Genomic DNA, 21216 nt, shown 5'->3' on the forward strand with positions numbered 1-21216 from the left:
TGGCAACTTGTGTTTTTGCTGATGATTATTTGAAAGATTTTGACAAGTTCTTAGAACTTGAATTTGAATAAAGTAATTACAAGAGCATCATTGTCAACACCTTGTATTCAGGATGATGTTAATCGGTGACTGCTAGATTGGTGAAAAATTGAAACTGGTTATCATCTGTTGAATTAAGTTAAATAAATAAATCAAATTCGTAAATTCCGAAAATATATGGCGAGCATTTTTGGAAAGAGAGACTGAGTTGCTGAGGACCTTTCTGAACTTGCATTATTAGCCTGAAACATCGCCTCTAATTCTGTCTCCACAGATCTAGCAATTCCTGTTTTATTTCTGATTTCATACATCTGCATTATCTTGCCTTTGAATTAAGTTTTAAAAATCCAGTACTTCAAACCTCAAATGCTGTTAAGTGCGCGTGTAATTAGTTATAATTAGTTAGCCTCTAGGGAGCACAGTCCTGTATTAATTTAAATGTTTGTTAAAATTTATAAATGTATTTAATAATGGGCTGCTTCAAAGCATTTTTTCTGGAAGCTTGTGATATTACAGTAGTTGGAAAGATGGGTAGTTTGATCTGATTTACATTACATTGCTCTGTCAACTTTTCATGTTAAATTAACCTTCCCTTTAAAGTGGGCATTATTGATGGGCTCATTTTAAGGCCTCATACAAGGTTCTGTTTGTTTGTGTTTCACTCAGGCCACAATAGATTAGCAAGTTGCATAAGAGCTTTACTGATAATTGCTGGAATGCTTTTGCATCAAACATCATGTATTTTATATTTTTGTCTCTCTTCCTTCTCCCAACCTTGCCCCCATTCTCTTTTGTGTCCCTCCCAGGATAAGGTATTGAGGATGCTTTACGTCTGGGCTCTTTGTAGAGATCAAGATGAGCTTAACCCATATGCTGCATGGAGGCTCTTGGATATTTCTGCATCAAGCTCAGAACAGATCCTGTAAGGAAAAGGGCTTGTGCGTCAGGATTCCTGCACTGTTCCATCATGAAATGCCTCTACGTTTCTGCTGAAATGTGGCCACGCATTTTGTCAGTACAACATGTTTCAGCCAGTAGAGCCTTAAGACTCAAAGTTGCTGCTGTGTCACATGATGACTGAGAAGGTTTTGGTGCCCAGGTCTGTGGGTGACGGTGGCAGTAAAGCATGCTTGCTATCTTGTAAATAATTTGTATTAAATAAAAAGTAGAACTTTTTTTTCTAACAGTATGATATTTGGTTCTGTGTTTTCCCTCTCTTTTACAATTTTCTTTGTTGTTCTGTATTCCCAGTCATTGTATTTACAATATTTAATGCTAAATTCCCAACAGGATAATAGTGTAAGTATCAATTTGTTGCAATGAAAATTGACTGGAAACAAAGTTATGGTCTGACCAACTGACAACCTGATCTTCAGTTCTGGGAAAGATAGGATATGTTTGTAGTTATTGGGAGCTTGATAATTGCAACTGTAAGGCATAGTTCCAGAGTTTCCTCTCAGGAAATGTCAGCTGCTTTCAGGTTAATACAGCCTGTTCACTGATACGCTTATATACAATTCTTGCTTTGATTGAAATGGATTTCTTCTACAAGAAGAATTTGTGCAGAATCCAAGTTTGGGCAAACAAGTGGCATGGAATAATAAGTCGAGAGTGTGGTGCTGGAAAAGCACAGCCAGTCAGGCAGCATCCGAGGAGCAGGAGAATCAACGTTTCGGGCATAAGCCCTTCATCAGGAATCTTTGTAGAGAGAGGAGAACTTCTTCAAGGTAGGCATCCTTGGAAGAGGCTTCGCAGTATGGTTGAAATCAACTAGGAGCAAGTGAGGACTGCAGATGCTGGCGATCAGAGTCAAGAGTTGGTGCTGGAGAAGCACAGCAGGTCAGGCAGCATACAAGGAGCAAGAGAATCGAAGTTTCAGGTACTCTTGACTCTGACCTCCAGCATCTGCGGTCCTCACTTTCTTCTGGCATGTAATAATAACCAAGATCTGTCCAACTCCTCTGACCTTTGATATCATCATTGCTGAGTACCCATATCAAAATCCAAGGGCTCAGAAGCTCAGTTGAACCAGCTAAATGAATTCAGTGGCTGCAAACGATCAGCAGCATCTCTGTATTGTGCTGTGGTTCACTTCCTGAATCTCTTCACTATCTACATTTCAAGTGTGGGGTAGGGTAGCCTGGATATTTGTAGCCACAATTACAATGACACTTGGTGTGCTATCCAAGACACAGCAATTTTCTTCAAGCATCCTGATTCAGGAATCATTGTCCACCTTCAACACTGCCATGACACTGCGGCTGTTACGTATCAACAGAATGGTCTACTACAAATAATAAAGTTTATGCTGTCCTTCCCATTAATTTGGTGGTCTATGCTATAATATAATAGAATAATCATTCCTATAATGATTCTTAATTTCCACCAAACACATTCTGTCTTTGCTCCATTAGACAGCCAGTGCCCTTTCCTGTGCCATAATAGCTTATTTGATCAATGCAACCTGCCTTGTACACATCATTCTAGACACCACTTTATCAATGCTCTGTACAACTAGAAACATACTACACAGAATAGGCCCATTGATCTATAGAGCCTGCACTGATAAAACTACTCTAAATCTACACAAGCCCTATTTTATAGCATTTGTCATGACATTCAAAGCTGTAGGCAAAGTGCTCATCTAAGTAAGTTTTAAAGGTTGTGAGGTTTCTTGCCTCAACTACCCTTCCAGGCAGTGCATCCCAGATTTCCGTCAGCCTTTGGGTGAAAATATCTTTCAACACATCTGCTCTCAACCTCTACCATTCACCTTTAAAGTATGTCCCCTTGTTATTGACCCTTCAATTAAGGGGAACAGCAAATTTCTAGCCAACCTATCCATGCCCCTAATAATCTTATGACCCTTCATGACCTTTCCTCAGTCTTTTCTGCTGTAAAGAAAACTACCTGAGCTTATTAATCCCTCTATTAATAAAAGCTAAAACACTGTATGCCTTCTTAACAACCCTGTCAACCTGGGTGGCAACTTTCAAGGATCTGTGTACCTGGACACAGAGATCTCTCTGCTCATCCACACTACCAAGAGTCTTACCATTAGCCTAGTACTTTGCATTCGGTTACTCCGACCAAAGTGAATCACCTCACACTTGTCCGCATTAAACTCCATTTGCCACCTCTCAGCCCAGCTCTGCAGCTTATCTATGTCCATATTACAGGAAAGGAAGTGTTGGATGTCTTGAAACGCATGAAGATGGATAAATCCCCAGGACCTGATCAGGTGTACCCTACAACTCTGTGGGAAGCTAGGGAAGTGATTGCTGGGCCTCTTACTGAGATATTTGTATCACCGATAGTCGCAGGTGAGGTGCCAGAAGACTGGCGGTTAGCTAATGTGGTGCCTCTGTTTAAGAAGGACAAGTCAGGGAACTATAGACCAGTGAGCACGACATAGGTGGTGGGCAAGTTGTTGGAGGGAATCCTGAAGTACAGGATTTGAGGGGCCCTATTCTCTCCCTAGTTACCCTTTTGTCCTTAATATATTTGTAAAATCCCTTTGCATTCTCCTTAATTCTATTTGCCAAATCTATCTCATGTCTCCTTTTTGCCCTATCTGATCTCATTAAGATTTTATGAATGTCTTGCTATGATCTCCTTAATAGTCGATTTTGAATTTTCCCTATGATCGATGTAAGACTAATAAGCCTTTTACTTGTTCCTTTCTGTTTCCCTCCTTTTTTGAATTGAGTCTCATTTGCTGTTTCCAAACTGATAGGACCTTTTCAGAATCTGGGGAGTTTTGAAAATTAAAATCAAAGGATCTACTATCTCAACAGTCACTTGTTTTAAAAATGTATGATGAAATCCAGTAGGGCCAAGACACTTATCATTTTATCAGTTCTAATAATTTTCTCAGTACTCTTTCATTGATTATTTTCTATTCTTGCTCCTTATCTCTTTGTTTGACAATTATTTCTAGGGTCAAAACGTGTGATGCTGGAAAAGCACAGCCGGTCAGGCAGCATCTGAGGAGCAGGATAGTTGACGTTTCTAGCATAAGCTTTTCATCAGGAATGCTTTTCTTGAAATGTTGACTCTTCTGCTCCTCGGATGCTGCCTGACCTGCTGTGCTTTTCCAGCATCATACTTTTTGACTCTGATCTCCAGAATCTGCAGTCCTCACTTTCTCCTAATTATTTCTAGGGTATTATTTGTGTCCTCTATAGAGAACACAAATGTCAACAATCTGTTTAGTTCATCTGCTATTTCCTAATTTTCCATTATTAATTTGATTCTCTCTGGAAGACCGCATTCACTTTACTTATTATATTTGCCTTTTTAGTTTGAGACTTAATGCAAAATGTTTGATTCTTAATCCTCTGTATTGAAAGAAAATGGTACAATGTTTCATACTACTGTCTGGTTTTTACACCTGGCTTAGCCTCAGCTCATGGAGTGATCTCCAACTGGATGAGGGGCTAAGGAGGACACTGACAGAACAGTTGGCTCTGTAGAGGTGATTTAAGGTGTTAGAGTCATAGAGATGTACAGCACGGAAACAGACCCTTCGGTCCAACCTGTCCATGCTGACCAGATATCCCAACCCAATCTAGTACCACCTGACAGCACCCGGCCCATATCCCTCCAAACCCTTCCTATTCATATACCCATCCAAATGTCTCTTAAATGTTGCAATTGTACAAGCCTCCACCACTTTATCTGGCAGCTCATTCCATACACATACCACCCTCTGAAAAAGTTGCCCCTTAGATCTCTTTTATATCTTTCCCCTCTCACCCTAAACCTATGCCCTTTAGTTCTGGACTCCCTGACCTCAGGAAAAAGACTTTGTCTATTTATCCTATCCATGTCCCTCATGGTTTTATAAACCTCTATAAGGGCACCCCTCAGCCTCCGACGCTCCAAGGAAAACAGCCCTATCTTATTCGACCCCTTTCTATAGCTCAAATCCTTCAACCGTGGCAACATCCTTGTAAAACATTTTCTGAACCCTTTCAAGTTTCACAACATCTTTCCACTAGGAAGGAGACCAGAATTGCACACAATATTCTAACAGTGGCCGAACCAAGGCCCTGTGCAGCCACAACATGACCTCCCAATTCCTGTACTCAATACTCTCACCAATAAAGGTCTCCTGAATGGGATCTGTGGCACATGCATACACTTCCAGTGCTGGCTACACTGGGTGTTATTTTGCTGTTATTATGTGATACTATCCAGCCATCTCATCTTCAGTATTTTTTCAACAGTCACTGAGTCATGTTGTATTTGTTCTGCTATAAGTGAAGAACACTTGGCTGTGTTCCAATTCTCATGTTCCTCAATTACATGAAGGATGTATGAAAAGTGACTTTTTGTTGCTGCCCTTTGTAGTTACTTACTGAAAAGTGAGTAGCAGCTGAATCACTGCAGAATGTAGATAAGGCAGGATTGAAGCATCTGGTGAACACATGATCAAATATCTTCAACCCTAAGAGGACAAGGACTCTGACATTCGTAGGCTTTGTGCCTTTTTATAGCTCTGTGCTTTTTTGTCTCCTGAATGGGATAGGTGGCACATGCATACACTTCCAGTGCTGCTACACTGCGTGTCATTTTGATGAGGGAGTCAGTGAACGGAGTCGCGCACAGTCCGTGACCAATAGCAGCATGTGATGCAGATTTAATGTCAATGCATTAATTTTAGAACTCAGTGATTGAACTAAAACCTTTTAACCTTCACGTCCCTACCCCCACATCCATTCAGTGTGACTTAGATAGAACTGCAAATAAGTGTTTGGTTTCTAGAGTTAGTTAAAGTTCAGGGTGTGGTGTGGCACCTTCTGAAGGACTTTGTACTGACTTCAAGGTTTCCACTCAGGTACTTGTTCCTAGGCATGGGTGCACTATTTTTCAATCCCCCCTTAACCTATACCACAACAGGGAGAGCCAGCCTAGGTGATACAGAACAAGGAAAAAATGACGAGCTCCCAGTCAGAGACTCCATCAGCCCAGGAGGTTGAGGGAACAATTCACCCATCTGAACCTTAGTAAGGAACAGTTGTCAAATATTTCTGCTTTATTAAGAAGGTCCTATCTCAGCCATGAGTACAGTGTTTGAGAAGGGCTGGGATGGCATTGCCAGGTCCTGCAAAGGTGGCTGTGTCCATATGTTTTGTGGAACTGGTGTTTGAACAGGCAGTGTTCGAACTACTTTTGTCTCTGGCATTGGCTGCAGTCTGCCTTACACAGTGCAGATCCCACCTCTAACCTTTCCTCTGAAGTACTCACAATGTTCATGAGCTGTAGAGTCATAGAGCTGTACAGCATGCAAACAGACCCTTTGGTTCAACTTGTCCATACCAACCAGATATCCTAAATTAATGTTGTCCCATTTGCCAGCACTTAGACCATATTCCTCTAAATCCTTCCTCTCCATATAGCCTTTTAAATGTTGTAATTGTACCAGTCTCCACCACTTCTTCTGGCAGCTCGTTTTGTACGTACACGACTCTCTGTGTGAAAAAGTTGCCCCTTAGGTGTCTTTTATATCTTTCCCCTCTCACCCTAAACCTATGCCCTCTAGTTCTGGACTCTCCCAGTCCAGGGAAATGACCTTGTCTATTTATCCTGTCCATGCCCCTCATGATTTTATAAACCACTCTAAGGTCATCCCTCAGCCTCTGATGCTGCAGGGAAAATAGCCCCAGCCTATTCAGCCACTCCCTATAGCTCAACTCCTCCAACCCTGGCAACATCTTTGTATATTTTTCTGAACCTTTTCTGAGCTAGTACTGTGAATGTGAAAACGTGACCTAAGAACCATGAGCAGAAGTCAGCAATTCAGCTCCTAGAGCCTGCTCCTCCATTTAATACAGTCATGGCTAATCGCATCCCAACCTTGACTCCACCTTCCTGCCTAATCCCCATAACCCTTTAACTGTATACTAATTTTAAAACTGTCTAACTCCTCCTTAAACTTATTCAGTATCCCAGCATCCATTGCACTGTGGTGTAGTGAATTCTGCAGATTCAAAACCTTTTGAGTGATGTAATTCCTCCTCTTTTCTGTTTTAAATCTGCCACTACTTAGCCTAAAGTTATGACCCCCTTCATTCTAGCTTGTCCCAGAAGAGGAAACATCCTCACTACATTAACTTTGTCAGTCCCCTTTAGCATCTAATAGACCTCAATTAGATCTCATCTCATCCTCCTAAACTCTAGTCAGTATAAGCCTAAAGTGCTCAATTTCTGAAGAGAAATTTTTTGTTCCTGGAATTAATTTAGTGAACCTTCTGCTGAACTGACACCAAAGCGATTACATCCTTCATCAAGGGGTACAAACTGTATGGAGTACTCCAGTTGCAGTCTTACCAATGTCTTGCACAGTTACAACAACACTTCCTGCTGTTTATATTCCATTATGTTCCATTTTGCAATAAATGCTGAAATTCTATTTGCCTGATTTGCTACATGTTGTATCTGTATACTGGCAGTCTGTAGTTCATGCACCCAGATATCTCTGCACCAAAACATTTTGAAGTTTCTCTCCATTTAAATCTTCAGACAGGAACTTAATTTCACTGTCTTCCTCTCCTGGCTCTTTTACTACTGCCATTCCCGAGTCTCTGCAAGGAAAGCAGCAGAAGGATAAAATAGTATTGAAGGGAATGTGGGGAAGCAAGCGATTTCTATTTAGACCATCTGAAACTTGTAAAGAAGAGATTCTGGAACAGAAGAAAGTGAAATGTGAGGAGGAATATACTTGACTAAGTGAAAACTGTTCGCCCCACCACTGGCCACAGCCTTAGTCATGGCTATTCTAATGATAGTGACCATTTTCATGGCGATAACGATGTCCCGATATTAACTGTCTGTATTTCTGCAGACTGCTCATGTTCTATTCAGCTTACTTTCCTGCCTATCTTTGTGTCATTAGCAAATGTAACAACCATTCATCTGATTACTTCATCCAAGTCATTGATTTAGAAAATAAATGGTTGAGAGCCTGGTACTGATCTCGGTTTCCTTCCATTTATCACATATTGCTGATCTGGAAATGACCCATTTATGCCTAGACTGTCTCCTGATTAGATTCCCTACAGTGTGGAACCAGGCCCTTCAGTTCCACAAGTCCACACTGACCCTCTGAAGAGTGACCCATCCAGACCCATTGCCCTTTGACTAATGCGCCTAACACTGTGGGCAATTTAGCATGGCCAATTCACCTAACTTGCACATCTTTAGACTGTGGGAGGAAACCAGAGTACCCAGAGGAAGCCCACGCAGACCCGGCGAGAATGTACAAACTCCACACAGATAATCGCCCAAGGCTGGAATTGAACCTGGGTCCCTGGTACTGTGAGGCAGCAGTGCTAACCACTGAGCCACCAAATCCTTTGTTTCGTGTAATAATCTTTAATGTGGCAACTTATCCAATGCCTTCTGGAAATCTAAGTACACCACATCCACAGGTTTCCCTCATCTGCATTGCTTGATATTTCACCAAAGAACCACAATAAATTGGTCAATGATGCTTTCTTTTTCACAAAACCTGTTGACTAAGTCTGATTCCATTGAGATTTTGATTTCCCTGCTATAATCTTCCTAAAAATAGATTCCAGCACTTTCCTAAAAGCAAATTTTAAATTAACTGACCTGTAGTTTCCTGCTCTGTCTCCCCCTTTTCTTGAAAGGAGGAGTAATATTTGCTTTTTTTCCCCCAATCTGATGGGATCTTTCTAAAATCTCAGATATTTTGGAAAATCAAGACTAGTTCATTTATTATTTCAACAGCCCCTTCTTTTACCCCCAGGATAAAATCCTTCAAGAACAGATTCATCATCTTTTAATTCTAATGATTTTCTCAGTTTTCTGTCCCTGGTGGTTGTATTGTCATTCCTTATATTAATTCCCCTGACTCGGTCTCTGAGCATTGGTCATTCACTTTTTTTCTTTTTGCATTAACTGTGCGCACACTGTCTGTTTTTACATTTCAGGCTAGCTTTCTCTGCTCCTCTAATTTCTTCTTCATTATTCTTTCTCATTGTTTCCAGTTTTTTTTAAATACTATGTCCAATGTTCTGACCTGTTACTACTCAGTGCAGAATTATATGCTGTTTCTTTCAATTTGATATGATCTTTAACATCCAAGTGTGAAGACCATTTGAGCGGTTTTATCACTGGACTGTTAATCCAGAGCCACAGCGATGTGGTTAACTTTTAACTGCCCTCTGGGGAATTAAGAATGAGCAATAAATATCGGCCTAGCCAGTAAAGCCCTCATCCTGTGAATGAAAAAGTATTTAAATTTCTAAGGAAAACTTAACTTTAGTGACCTTATAGAGGTTTACAAAATTAAGAGGGGCATGGATAGGGTAAATAGGCAAAGTCTTTTCCCTGGGGTCAGGGAGTCCAGAACTAGAGGGCATATGTTTAGGGTGAGAGGGGAAAGATATAAAAGAGACCTAAGGGGCAACGTTTTCTCACAGAGGGTCGTATGTGTTTGGAATGAGCTGCCAGAGGAGATGGTGGAGGCTGGTACAATTGCAACATTTAAGAGGCATTTGGATGGGTATATGAATAGGAAGGGTTTGGAGGGATAGGGGCCGGATACTGGCAGGTGGGACTAGATTGGGTTGGGATGTCTGGTCAGAATGGGCAGGTTGGACCGAAGCATCTATTTCCATGCTGTACATCTCTATGACTCTATAATTGTGAGTGCTCACAATCTTATGTGCTTGCACTGGTTAATTGTGCTTTTTTAGATCTGTATGTCAGGCTATCAATGAGCTAAATCTCTTACTTCTGGGGCAGCCTGGGGACTCTGGTTAGCACTACTGCCTCACAGCACCAGAGACCCTTGGAGAAAGTGAGGACTGAAGATGTTGGAGATCAGAGTCAAAAGGTGTGGTGCTGGAAAAGCACAGCAAGTCAGGCAGCATCTGAGGAGCAGGAGAGTCGACGTTTTGGGGCATAAGCCCTTCATCAGGAATGTAGGGAGGGCCCCCAAGGGGGCTGTGAGATAAATAGGAGGGAGGTGGGCTGGGGGGGAGGTGGGGAAGGTAGCTTGGAAGGTGATAGGAAGATGAAGGTGGAGGCTGATGGTGATAGGCCGGAACGGAGGGTGGACCAGATAGGTGGGAAGGAAGATGGAGAGGTAGGACTGTTCAAAAGGGTGGTGCCGAGTTGGAGGGTTGGATCTAGGATGAGGTGGGGAGAGGGGAGATGAGGAAACCAGTGAAGTTGACATCGATGCCATGCAGTTGGAGGGTCCCAAGGCAGAAGATGAGGTGTTCTTCTTCCAGGCATCAGGTGGCTTGGATTTGGCGGTGGAGGAGGCCCAGGACTTGAATGTCCTTGGTGGCGTGAGAGGGAGATTTGAAGTCATCGACCACAGAATGGTGGGGTTGTTTGATGTGTGTGTCCCGGAGATATTCTCTGAAATGTTCCATAAGTAGAGGAGACCACATCAGGAGCAACAGACAGAGTAGTGAGGTGTTGGATGTACAGGAAAGTCTCTGCTGAATGTGGAAGGATCCTTTGGGGCCTTGGATGGAGGTGAGGGGGGAGGTGTAGGCACACAGGTTTTACACCTCAAGCGGAGGCAAGGGAAAATGCCGGGAGTGGAGGGTGGGTTGTTTGGGGGCGTGGATCTATCGAGAGAGTCATGGAGGGAATGGTCCCTGCACTGCTTTGACCATTCCCTGCAGAGAGGGTGGGGTCTGACTATTGGTGGTTGATATAAGTTGATGAACTGTTCGATCTTTGCGTGGGAGTACAAGGTGGCACCGATACAATCATCAATATAGCTGAGTAAAAGGTGGGGAATAGTGCCAGTTCTACGGAGCTATGAGACTTGGACTATTCCATGTATCCGACGAAGAGGCAAGCATAGCTGGGGTCCATGTGGGTGCCCATGGCTACCCCTTTGGTTTGAAGAAAGTGGGAAGATTCGGAAGAGAAGTTATTGAGGTCCAGTTCAGCTAATTGAATGAGTGTGTCAGTGGCGAGATACTGGTTGGGTCAGCAGGAGAGGAAGAAATGGAGCCCTTCGTCATGGCGGATGGGCGCGTACAGGGACTGGATGTCCATGGTGAAGATGAGGCGTTGGGGGCCGGGGAATAGAAAGTCATGGAGGAGGTGGAGGGTGTGCGTGATGTCCTGAATGTATGTGGGGAGTTCCTGGACCAAGGGGGACAGGACATTGTCAAAGTATGCAGAGATAAGTTCAGTGGGGCAGGAGCAGATGGAGACAATGGGTTGACTGGGGCGGTCAGGTTTGTGAATTTTGGGTGAGAGGTAGAACCGGGCGGTGTGGAGTTCCTGGACTATGAGGCTGGAGGCTTTGGATGGGAGATTCCCCCGAGGGGATGAGGCTGTGGATGGTGTAGGAGATGATAGTTTAGTGATGGGCGGTGAGGTAGTGGTCGAGGGGGCAGCAGGAGGAAGTGTCCGTGAGTTGGTGCCTGACTTCAGCAGTGTACAACTTGGTCCAACCTGGCATCGCCATCTTCAACTGTCCTACCTGTCCACCTTCCTTCCCATCTATTCACTGCACCCTCCACTCCGACCTATCACCATCACCCCCTACTTGCCTCTATCTATCACCTTCCATGCTACCTTACCCCCTCAGTCTCTGCCCCCTCCTATTTATATCTCAGCACACACCCCCACCACATTCCTGATTAAGTGCTTATGCCCAAAATGTTGACTCTCGAATGCTGCCTGACCTCCTGTGCCATACATTTTGATCTTGATTCCACCCTTGGGTGACTGTGTGGAGTTTGCACACTCTCTCCATGTCTGCGTGGGTTTCCTCCCACAGTATGCAGGTTCAGTGGACTGGCCATGCTAAATTGCCCACAGCGTCCAGTAATGTGCAGGCTAGGTGGGTTACCATGGGATGACTTAATGGGCTGAATGGCCTGCTTCCATGCTGTAGTGATTCTTTGACTCTATTCTGCAATTAGAACCTAGCATCCAGACCAATGCACTGGACAAAGATATACCAATGCATTCCAGGATTACTCTTTAATATTTCATCTAAAAGGTGGAATGTTGTTATCTGCCATTTCCCAGTGGTCATTGCAGTATTTGTGTATAAAGTTATTCCAAATCACTGTACTTTCAGAAAGCAACACAAATTTGTTAAGTTAGCTTTAGCTGCCCCACCTTACTGTGCCCCTGTAAGTATTAGAAAATGTTAAAGCAGTTCAATACTTTTCAGTTACAAGTCTTCTATAATAAACTTGACTGTTATGTGCTGTAAAGCAGAACATCATATGCAATTTCTATTCACTGGTTTAAAAAATGGATATTTGACATGGACCCCAAAAAGCTAATGGATCATCAGGAACCTCAGGGACTGTTTGTGGGCTTGACCTTTACTGACACACAATCCATCTGTCTCGAGACGATGAGTATATCTCAGGAATCAAAGCCACTGCAGTGCTTTGAGGAATCACTTTTCACTCAATGACTTTGATTTGGGTCTCTTAATACTGAAAAATGTCCCAAGAAGCTTCGTGTGAAATCTTGCCACTTATATTAATTAGGAGACATTCCGTTCTGATAAAAGTGTCAATCTCTATTAGTCCCCCTTGTCCGTAGTTTGACAGCTATGTTAAAATTTTAAAATGCTTGAGAATTTGTGTCCGTACTGATGTCTAATGATACATGGTTTAATTGCTCCAGGAAAATACTTTACTAATTTAGCTCCCTGCTGGGAAGTACTGAGAGTTGTATAAATTGCCCCAATACGTAGATTTGTGATATTTTAGGATTTTTTAAAAATCAATCATTTTCCTTAATTTGTGACAATCGATTTTCTTATTTAGATGAATTAAGATTTCAGCAGTTTTTATTTATAATGCCTATTTGATTCTGGAAGAGGAAAAATCTAATTATTCTCTTTCAACATTGAACATACTTCATTTTAGTTCTCAATTAATCCATATGAATCTTGCATCAAAAACAGAAAATGCTGCAAATTCTCAGCAGTTATTGCATCATCTATGGATGCAGAAACAGGGTTAACCATTCAAGGCAATAATCTTTCATCACAAGTAGAAAGGTTTGGGATATGAACATGTTTTAACCAAGTGCAGATATAGAGCAAGGGAATGGAGGAAAGGAATAAGTGATCACATGTTTGAAGATGCAAAGGAATGCTTGTACTTGGCAAAAGAAAATTGTAATAGACAAGTAAAGAAATAAAAGATGGATCGAGAGGAGATGAAAATAGCAGTAGCAAAATTCTCACTTTTGTGTCCATTCAAAATGGGACTGATGTTTGCGACCTGAAATTGTTGAATGTAGTGTTAAGTTGGGTCGATAAAAGTGTATAATTAAAAGATGAAATGTTATTCCTGAAGTTTACATTGAGATACATTGGAACAGGGTAAGAAGCTGAGGACGGAGATCAGATTGCATGGGAATGGATAGTAATTATACTGATAGGTAACTCGAAACTTGGAATCATTTTTGAGGACTAAATAGAAGAGCTCAGCAAATGCACCTTATCAGTAGAGTGTCTCCTTTTAAAAGCAGACAGTACCGTATATTAAATGGAAATAAAAGTATAAGTTAATCATTGTTTCACTTGGGGTCCCAGACAGTGGGAATGGAAGAAATGAAAGGTCTGGCAAAGTACTGCTGGAAAGGGAAGAGGTATTAGAGGTGATTGAAAAATAGACTATTGTGTTGTGGAAAGAATATTTCTTTTGAAATGGTGGTGGGCACCAAATGGCAGTTGGAAAACGATGGGTGTGAAAGTTGGTCAGGTTGAAGCTTTGGAGAAAATGAACCATTTTCTGATTCTGTGAGGGAGGGGGAGGGGTGAAAGCAGGGATATAAGAAACAGAATAGACATAGAGGCCATGTCAGAAATACTACCATGGAAGGTAGCATCATTAGAGCAGATGCAATGGGTACAGAGAAACTATTAAATGGAATAGAATCCATCCTGAAAAAGGTTTAGGAGGAATAGTAATCAAGGTAGCCATGGGAGTCAATAGATATCGATTGACAATCTTTTCTCGGAAAATGTAGATAGAAAAAAATGTGGGAGGGAAGAGTTGGCGATGAGCAATGAATGTAATGGTGGAGTGGAAACGCACTGGAGAGAGAGCAGACCATGATGGAAGTGGAAAAAACAATGTTTCGCCTGTCCCATGGAAAGTCAGATATGGCTGGGACCCAATACAACAGCAAAATACTGTAGGTGCTGAAAATGTGAAACAAAATAAAATAAATGTGGGGAGGGACGGAGTTAATCTCTAATGTCTGAGACTTTTAAGCAGAATGCATCAATATTTTCTGTTAGGAAATTGATGATTGAAGGAGCTCACAGTGAGGGTGAGCTTTCAGTAAATATGGGTTGGGAGCTGGAGTTCCCCTTCTCTCTCTCCACGGTCTACATTCAGGTTTGAAAATTGACCAAACATGCTTCCTTTGTACGTAGCTGGCTTACCCAAGGTTTGGTTTCATTGACTGTTAGCTGCCTTCAGGAAGGTGGCAGCAGGGTAGGTAGGAAGTGATTGGGCTCACCAGGTCTGCCACATCCTTCTTTTTTAAACTTTTTCATTTATTTATGGTTAACATAAAAATTCATCTTTCCTTCTTTTTTTTTGGCTTTGATGAGGAAGGATGATTTGGGAGGCTGCTGCAGTGGTGAAGGTGGTGTGGTCCGTTCCTCATGGCCATTGCAGCCACATCCTGGTGGGTCCTATGGAGCGATGGACTATTTCAGCATCTTCAGTGGGAACAGTTCAGCCCAGGATTCCAAATCCCAGGATTCCTTGAGGCAGCTTCAGATGTGTCTTCCGGCCCGGGATTCCAACAGCCAGAGATTTGGCAGCTCCCATGTTGCTTTCTGCAGCAGTGGAGAATGTGGTTCCTGTCTTTTCCTCCACCTTGGGAACCCATGAGCTGTGAATTGAACAAAGATTGACTTTGGCTTAAATTTTTTATTTATGGTTTCTGTTATTAATATAGGTATGTCAACTTAAATACTTTTAGATTAGATTACTTACAGTGTGAAAAGAGGCCTTTCGGCCCAACAAGTCCACACCGACCCGCCGAAGCGCAACCCACCCAGACCCATTCCCTTACATTTACCCCTTCACCTAACACTACAGGCAATTTAGCACGGCCAATTCACCTGACCTGCACATTTTTGGACTGTGGGAGGAAACCGGAGCACCCGGAGGAAACCCACACAGACATGGGGAGAATGTGCAAACTCCATACAGTCAGTTGCCTGAGGCAGGAATTGAACCCAGGTCTCTGGTGCTGTGAGACAGCAGTGCTAGCCACTGTGCCACTGTGCTGCCCACTTATTTTATTTTTCATTTTTGTTTTCACTGAATTTTTTGTAGAAGTACAGGTGACAATAAATTACTGTTCTATTCTAGGTGAAAATAATTTTGAAATAGAGGCCTCAGACAGACATCAAGTTCCTTATTTACTTATGAAAATAATATGTTATTTGTTCTAAGTGTTACCTGTGACAACAATTTTGTGTCCTTCAACAATATGGAGCCATCTGCACTGTTGGTAGGTATTTATGTATTGCAGTTCGCCTTAATAGGCCAGATATCACCTTCTAATATGGATGCTGTACGGCATCTGAACCATACTGAGCAACAGAAAAAAAAACCTTGTTTCTTCAAAATTTATTGTTAGAAGTCTCAACCCTCAGAGTCAAATCTTAATCCTTGAATCTGAACTCTGTAAATGAAGAGATCTGTCAACGTTTAGTTACTTTATTAAAGTTTAAATTTAATGGGATTGTTTGCTAATTTATGTACTGAATATTATAGGCAGCCACAGAAAATTGGAAGGCTTGCTTTTCTTAATTGACATGAAAACCTCAAGCAACTCTCTTTGTTCCAACAAGGATGTTGCCAGGGTTGGAGGATTTGAGCTACAGGGAGAGGCTGAACAGGCTGGGGCTGTTTTCCCTGGACCATTGGAGGTTGAGGGGTGACCTTATAGAACTTTACAAAATTATGAGGGGCATTTCACACAGAGGGTGGTGCGTGTATGGAATGAGCTGCCAGAGGAAGTTTTGGAGGCTGGTACAATTGCAACATTTAAAAGGCATTTGGATGGGCATATGAATAGGAAGGATTTGGAGGGATAAGGGCCAGGTGCTGGCAGGTGGGATGAGATTGGGTTGGGATATCTGATTGGCATGGACGTGTTGGACTGAAGGGTTTGTTTCCATGCTGTACATCTCTATGACTTTAAGAGACCACCATGCAAAATTATTTATGCTGCATTTATTAAAGCAGCTTCATTTATAACATGGCATGAGAATGACTGAAGAAGGTGTACTTTTTACTGCTAGAAATAGGAACAGGAGGCGGCTGTTCGATCCCTCGAGCCATTTGATAGGATTATGGCTGATCTGACACTCCTTATATCCACTTTCCTGCCCTTTACCCATAACCCATAGATTCTGCTACTGATCCAGAATCAATGTCTCTCGGTTATAAATATACAAACGGACTCTGGCCTCTTGGCTCTCTGTGGCAAGGAGTTCTAAAGTTTGTCAGTACTCAGAAAGCAGAAATGACCTGGGCAGCAGGCTGCTTACTTTGTGGAGCTGATCAAGTTTCCAGTGATTCCCATCAATTCTCTGCCAACTGTCAAAGAATGAATATTACAACAGGCCATTCAGCCCAACAGGTCCATAATGGTTCCCATCTCTCTAACTACAAATGGGACCTGTCCCAGTGACAAGTACATTGGTACATCATCGATATATAGGTGAGCATATTGAAATTATATTTTAACATCAAGAGATATGGGGATTAGCTGGAAAATTGGAGTTGAAGCAGATTGTCGAAGATAATTAATAATGGAGCAGGCTCAAGGTGAGGTACAGCCCATTACTGCTCCTCCTTATGTTTCTGTTACAGGAACGTAATCATGAGATGTGTTTACTCACTGCAACTGGGATACCTGATGCCTTGTGTAGCTGTAGACAGGCAATTTAAAACTGTAACAAAACCAAAATACTGCAGCCATTGAAACTCTGAAATTACACACGAACTGCTGGAGAAACTCAGCAGGTCTGGCAGCAGCTGTGGAGAGAAAAACAGAACTTACGTTTCAAATTAGTATGACTTTTGCAGTTTCAAAGAAGAGTCATTTCTGACTCGAAACATTAACTCTGTTTCTCTCTCCACAGGTTTGGCAGCATCTGTTTTTGATTTACTTTAAAACTTAAATAGTCCAAAAGCAAAGACTTTAGGATTTTTCACTCTTAAAAAAGCTGGAACCTCCTCAACACTGAAATGGTTACAGACAGAGTGATGCTCTGGAAAACGTTTGCACTCTACCATGCTCTTCCAGGTGGATTCTTTGGCCGAGGATATTGAACTGCCATAGATACACTGGAGCTGTGCAGGAAAGGAAGGACTGTAAAACTGAACATTATTTCTTATTTTTCTGCCTTTATATTTTTCCTTCAATTGAATAGAAGATGAAGTTCTATTTAATTAATTTCTTCTTGTTGATTTTGTAATCCAAAATGACGCTGGTTTATGGAGTTAAACCGTATTTTCTCAAATTCATAAAGCAATAAAATAATTCATTAATTCATTCAACGGGCCACAGACCAAGATATTGTTAGGATCACTGGTGTGCCTTTGTGAATATAAATGCTGCAATTTTAAAGTTGTACTCCAGTTCTGGAAAAATGGTATATCTGGGCAATTGTGGCTGTAATCATGACGGTCTTATTCTACAAAAGGGAAATTTCATATTGATGCGATTGAAGCATTCTTCTGATATTACAAAGACTTGGTTTGCACATTGCTGAGAATGTTATCTCTCCTTTAGATAGTCCTGCTCCTGATCATGGAGTGTCTGTTGCTGATATTGTGTGGAAAGTTAATCCATATTCTGCTGTTTTCCCTTTCCACGTGCCCAACGTTCAATAAGTTTCTTCAGATGAGATTCCCTACAGTAATGAAACAGGTCCTTCAGCCCAACAAGTTCACACCCACCCTCCGAAGAATAACCTATCCCGATCTGATATTTACCCCTGATGAATGCACTTAACACTATGGGTAATTTAGCATGGCCAATTCACCTGACCTGCACATCTTTGCATTGTGGGAGGAAACCCACACAGACACAGAGAGAATGTGAAAACTCCACACAGACAGTCACCCGAGGCGGGAATCGAACACGGGTCCCTGGCACTGTGAGGCAGCAGTGCTAACCACTGAGCCACCATGCCGCCAACAAGTCTCAAGCAACACTCTGTGTTAGATATGCAGATATCAGTATGATGTTTCTGGAGCAGTCCCACCAATGATGCCTACATAAGATCCTGTGAATCCGCTGAGAAGAAAGACGCACCAACTCCAGTGTCCTTGACCAGGCCAATATCCCCAGCATTGAGGCACTGAACTGCTCCCCCACCCCCCCTTGATTGGCGCTGCTGGGCTGAGCACATCGTCTGCACGACCGACACAAGACTCCCCAAGTTGGTGCTCTACTCCCAGTTCTGAAACAGCAAGCGAGCCCCAGGTGGACAGGGGAAGTGCTTCAGGGATCCCCTCAAGGCGTCACTGGTGAAATGCAGCATTCCCACAGACACTGGGGAATCACTGGCCCGAGATCGTCTAAAGTGGAGGAGAAGGCATCGAGCACTTCAAGACTTGCCGTCCAGGAAAAGTAGAAAAACGAAGAAAGGAATGTGCTGCCATACCAACGCCCCACCCAGCCCTTCCCGTGACCACCGCCTACCCCACGTGTAACAGAGCCTGTAGTAGCTGCATCAGTCTGTACAGTCACCTACAGACTCACCCTGAGAGTGGAAGAGTCATCCTCAATGGCAAGGGACTGCCAATGAATGAGTGAATATTTTGTTAACTGTTACAGTTTGATTTTTGTTTCCTGGCAGTTTCTAATGGTGATTTGTGGTATACCAAGTGTGATTGTGTGTTCACTATTAAGGTGATATTTGCTATGATGGTACTTTTAGTTATTTTCCCTTTTCCCTCAAACTCACTTGCTTTGCAAAATGCAAGTGCCTTTCATGAGACACAGCAGCTGAAACTAGCCAGTGGGGAGAAAGAGAAGATTGATTTATAACCATCAGGATCAAGGCCGTCACATGAGGGAGGAACTTGAGAATTCCAAGTCAGTTATCTGAGCTTCAAAGGTGAGTATGATCCTGGAAGGCATTAAAGAAACTGGTCATCATCAGCCCCATGAGAACTGGATGAAGTAAGTGAGACTCTACGTGGGATTGTTCAAAAGAATTCATTCTGAATCATGTTTAAAAGAATTTCTTTCCAAGGCTGTAACTAATTGAAGATTTGAAAGACGTTGTCTGTTCATTCTTTCCCTTTGACAATCAAAAAGCATTTTCACGAGTTTTCTTGGTGATATTATTCTATTGTAAAGTGTGGAGACATGGGAGGTGAACCTGCATATTAGGTACAAAACAGACATGTCTGCCAGAAAGCATTGATCAGATAGAAAATGATAGCACCTTGAGGAGAAAGGAGGGGGTTAATTTTACTAATGTGAACTTGTTCATTGGACTTGTTTTTCATACCCGTTGTTTCAAGCAGTGACAGACCCACTGTGTATTTTCAGCATTTCATATATCTTGAATTCCCAGTTATTATTTTATCTATAAATAGGATTATTTTGATCTGGGTATGTCTTGCTGATGTCCAACTGGGACAAGTACTGACTTTTTGCTTTTTGCAAACAGCGCGGACAGAGAGATTGTGAACAAATGGAACCCCATGAAGAACAGTGTGTGCTGAGATGACAAAAATAATTCTAAGGTAGAGGCAGCACAAAGTTGAGTATTAATAAATGTAAAGGATTGCAAGTAATAATAAATATTCTGTGAGATTCTGACATGGCAGCTGCTAAACGCAAAATGTTTTACCAGACATTTTCACAGTGTGAATGCATGATTTCTGAGAAAATGAGAATATTAAGTGAACATATAGGCATACAATGAAGAGCTGCACTTGAAGTGCAGATCAGGAAGAATCAAGATTACAATTTTGTTGTACAGTATTTCTTCGTCTGTTGAGTGTCAGCTTAGCTTAGTAAGGCTTTGTTTCGAAGCTTGTGTTTGTATGACCCTACAGATTTAAGCACATGATTCTGACTCATGGTTGAGAGTGTAGTTCTTTCGAAAATGAAACCAACTAATCAAAATAATTTGTTAAAAAAATTTTTTAAGTAATCTTTTTAATTGGTGCAATATTCCCTTCTTCTTGCAGACCAGATGAAATTCTGGTGTACAAGGCAGGAGACAGCCCTCAAACAATTGCACCTAACCAGTTTACCTCCTTGTTGTTAGTAGGACCTTGCTGTGCTCACATTGTCTGCTGGTTTTGTTTATCAGATAACTGTGACTACACCTCAGCAGTGATTAATTGGCTGCAAAAAAAATTAATTGGTTGCAACGTGCCTTGGGATGGTCTGACGTGTGAAAGGTGCTACATTATCTGCAAATCTTTTTGTTTATGCTTTCCTACAGAAGATTTTATATAGATTAAATTCAAATAATCGATTCTTGTATATAAGGTCCAGATTTTGAAATGTTCTAATATTATCTGTAATGCTTATTCAATTAGAAACTGGCTGATAGACAGCAATTGTTGGGTCTGACTTCCATTTAAAACTTGTGGATGTGAGACATTTCAGCGAAACTAAATTTGCCTTTGGGTTTCTCTCCCCGTCTTTCCTGACAAGGCTCTTACTGGGAAATAATTCAACATGAACAAAGAGACGTTGGAGTGCAGGTTCATAGTTCCTTGAAAGTGGAGTCGCAGGTAGACAGGGCATTGAAGGAGATGTTTGCTTTAATGGTCAATGCATTGAGTACAGAAGTTGGAAGGTCAAGTTGCAGCTGTACAGGACATTGGTTAGGCCACTTTCAGAATACTGTGTTCAGTTCTAGTCTCCCTGCTATAGGAAGGATGCTATGAAACTTGAAAGGGTTCAGAAAAGATTTACAAAGATGTTGCCAGGTTTGGAGGGTTCGATCTATAGGGAGAGGTCGAATAGGTTGGGGCTATTTTCTCTAAAGTGTTGGAGGCTGAGGGGTGACTTTCTAGAGGTTTATAAAATCATGAGAGCCATGGACAAGGTCTTTTCCCCAGGGCGAGGGAGTCCAAAATTAGAGGGTTTAAGGTGAGAGAGGAAAGATTTAAAAGGGGC

At 42.0% G+C, this 21216-nt stretch overlaps 1 protein-coding gene across 1 annotated transcript in view; it reads left to right on the forward strand.

Moving 5' to 3' along the window:
- Positions 1-1228, forward strand: part of timm44 (translocase of inner mitochondrial membrane 44 homolog (yeast)) — an 82769-nt gene extending 81541 nt beyond the window's left edge. The window contains exon 13 of the mRNA XM_072593942.1: positions 846-1228. Coding sequence (XP_072450043.1) covers positions 846-965 — 120 coding nt within the window. The 3' untranslated portion in view covers positions 966-1228. The remainder of the gene's footprint in view (positions 1-845) is intronic.
- Positions 1229-21216: the final 19988 nt, after the last annotated feature.

This window comes from Chiloscyllium punctatum, chromosome 24 (genome assembly GCF_047496795.1).
Source record: "Chiloscyllium punctatum isolate Juve2018m chromosome 24, sChiPun1.3, whole genome shotgun sequence".
Classification (NCBI taxonomy): domain Eukaryota; kingdom Metazoa; phylum Chordata; class Chondrichthyes; order Orectolobiformes; family Hemiscylliidae; genus Chiloscyllium; species Chiloscyllium punctatum.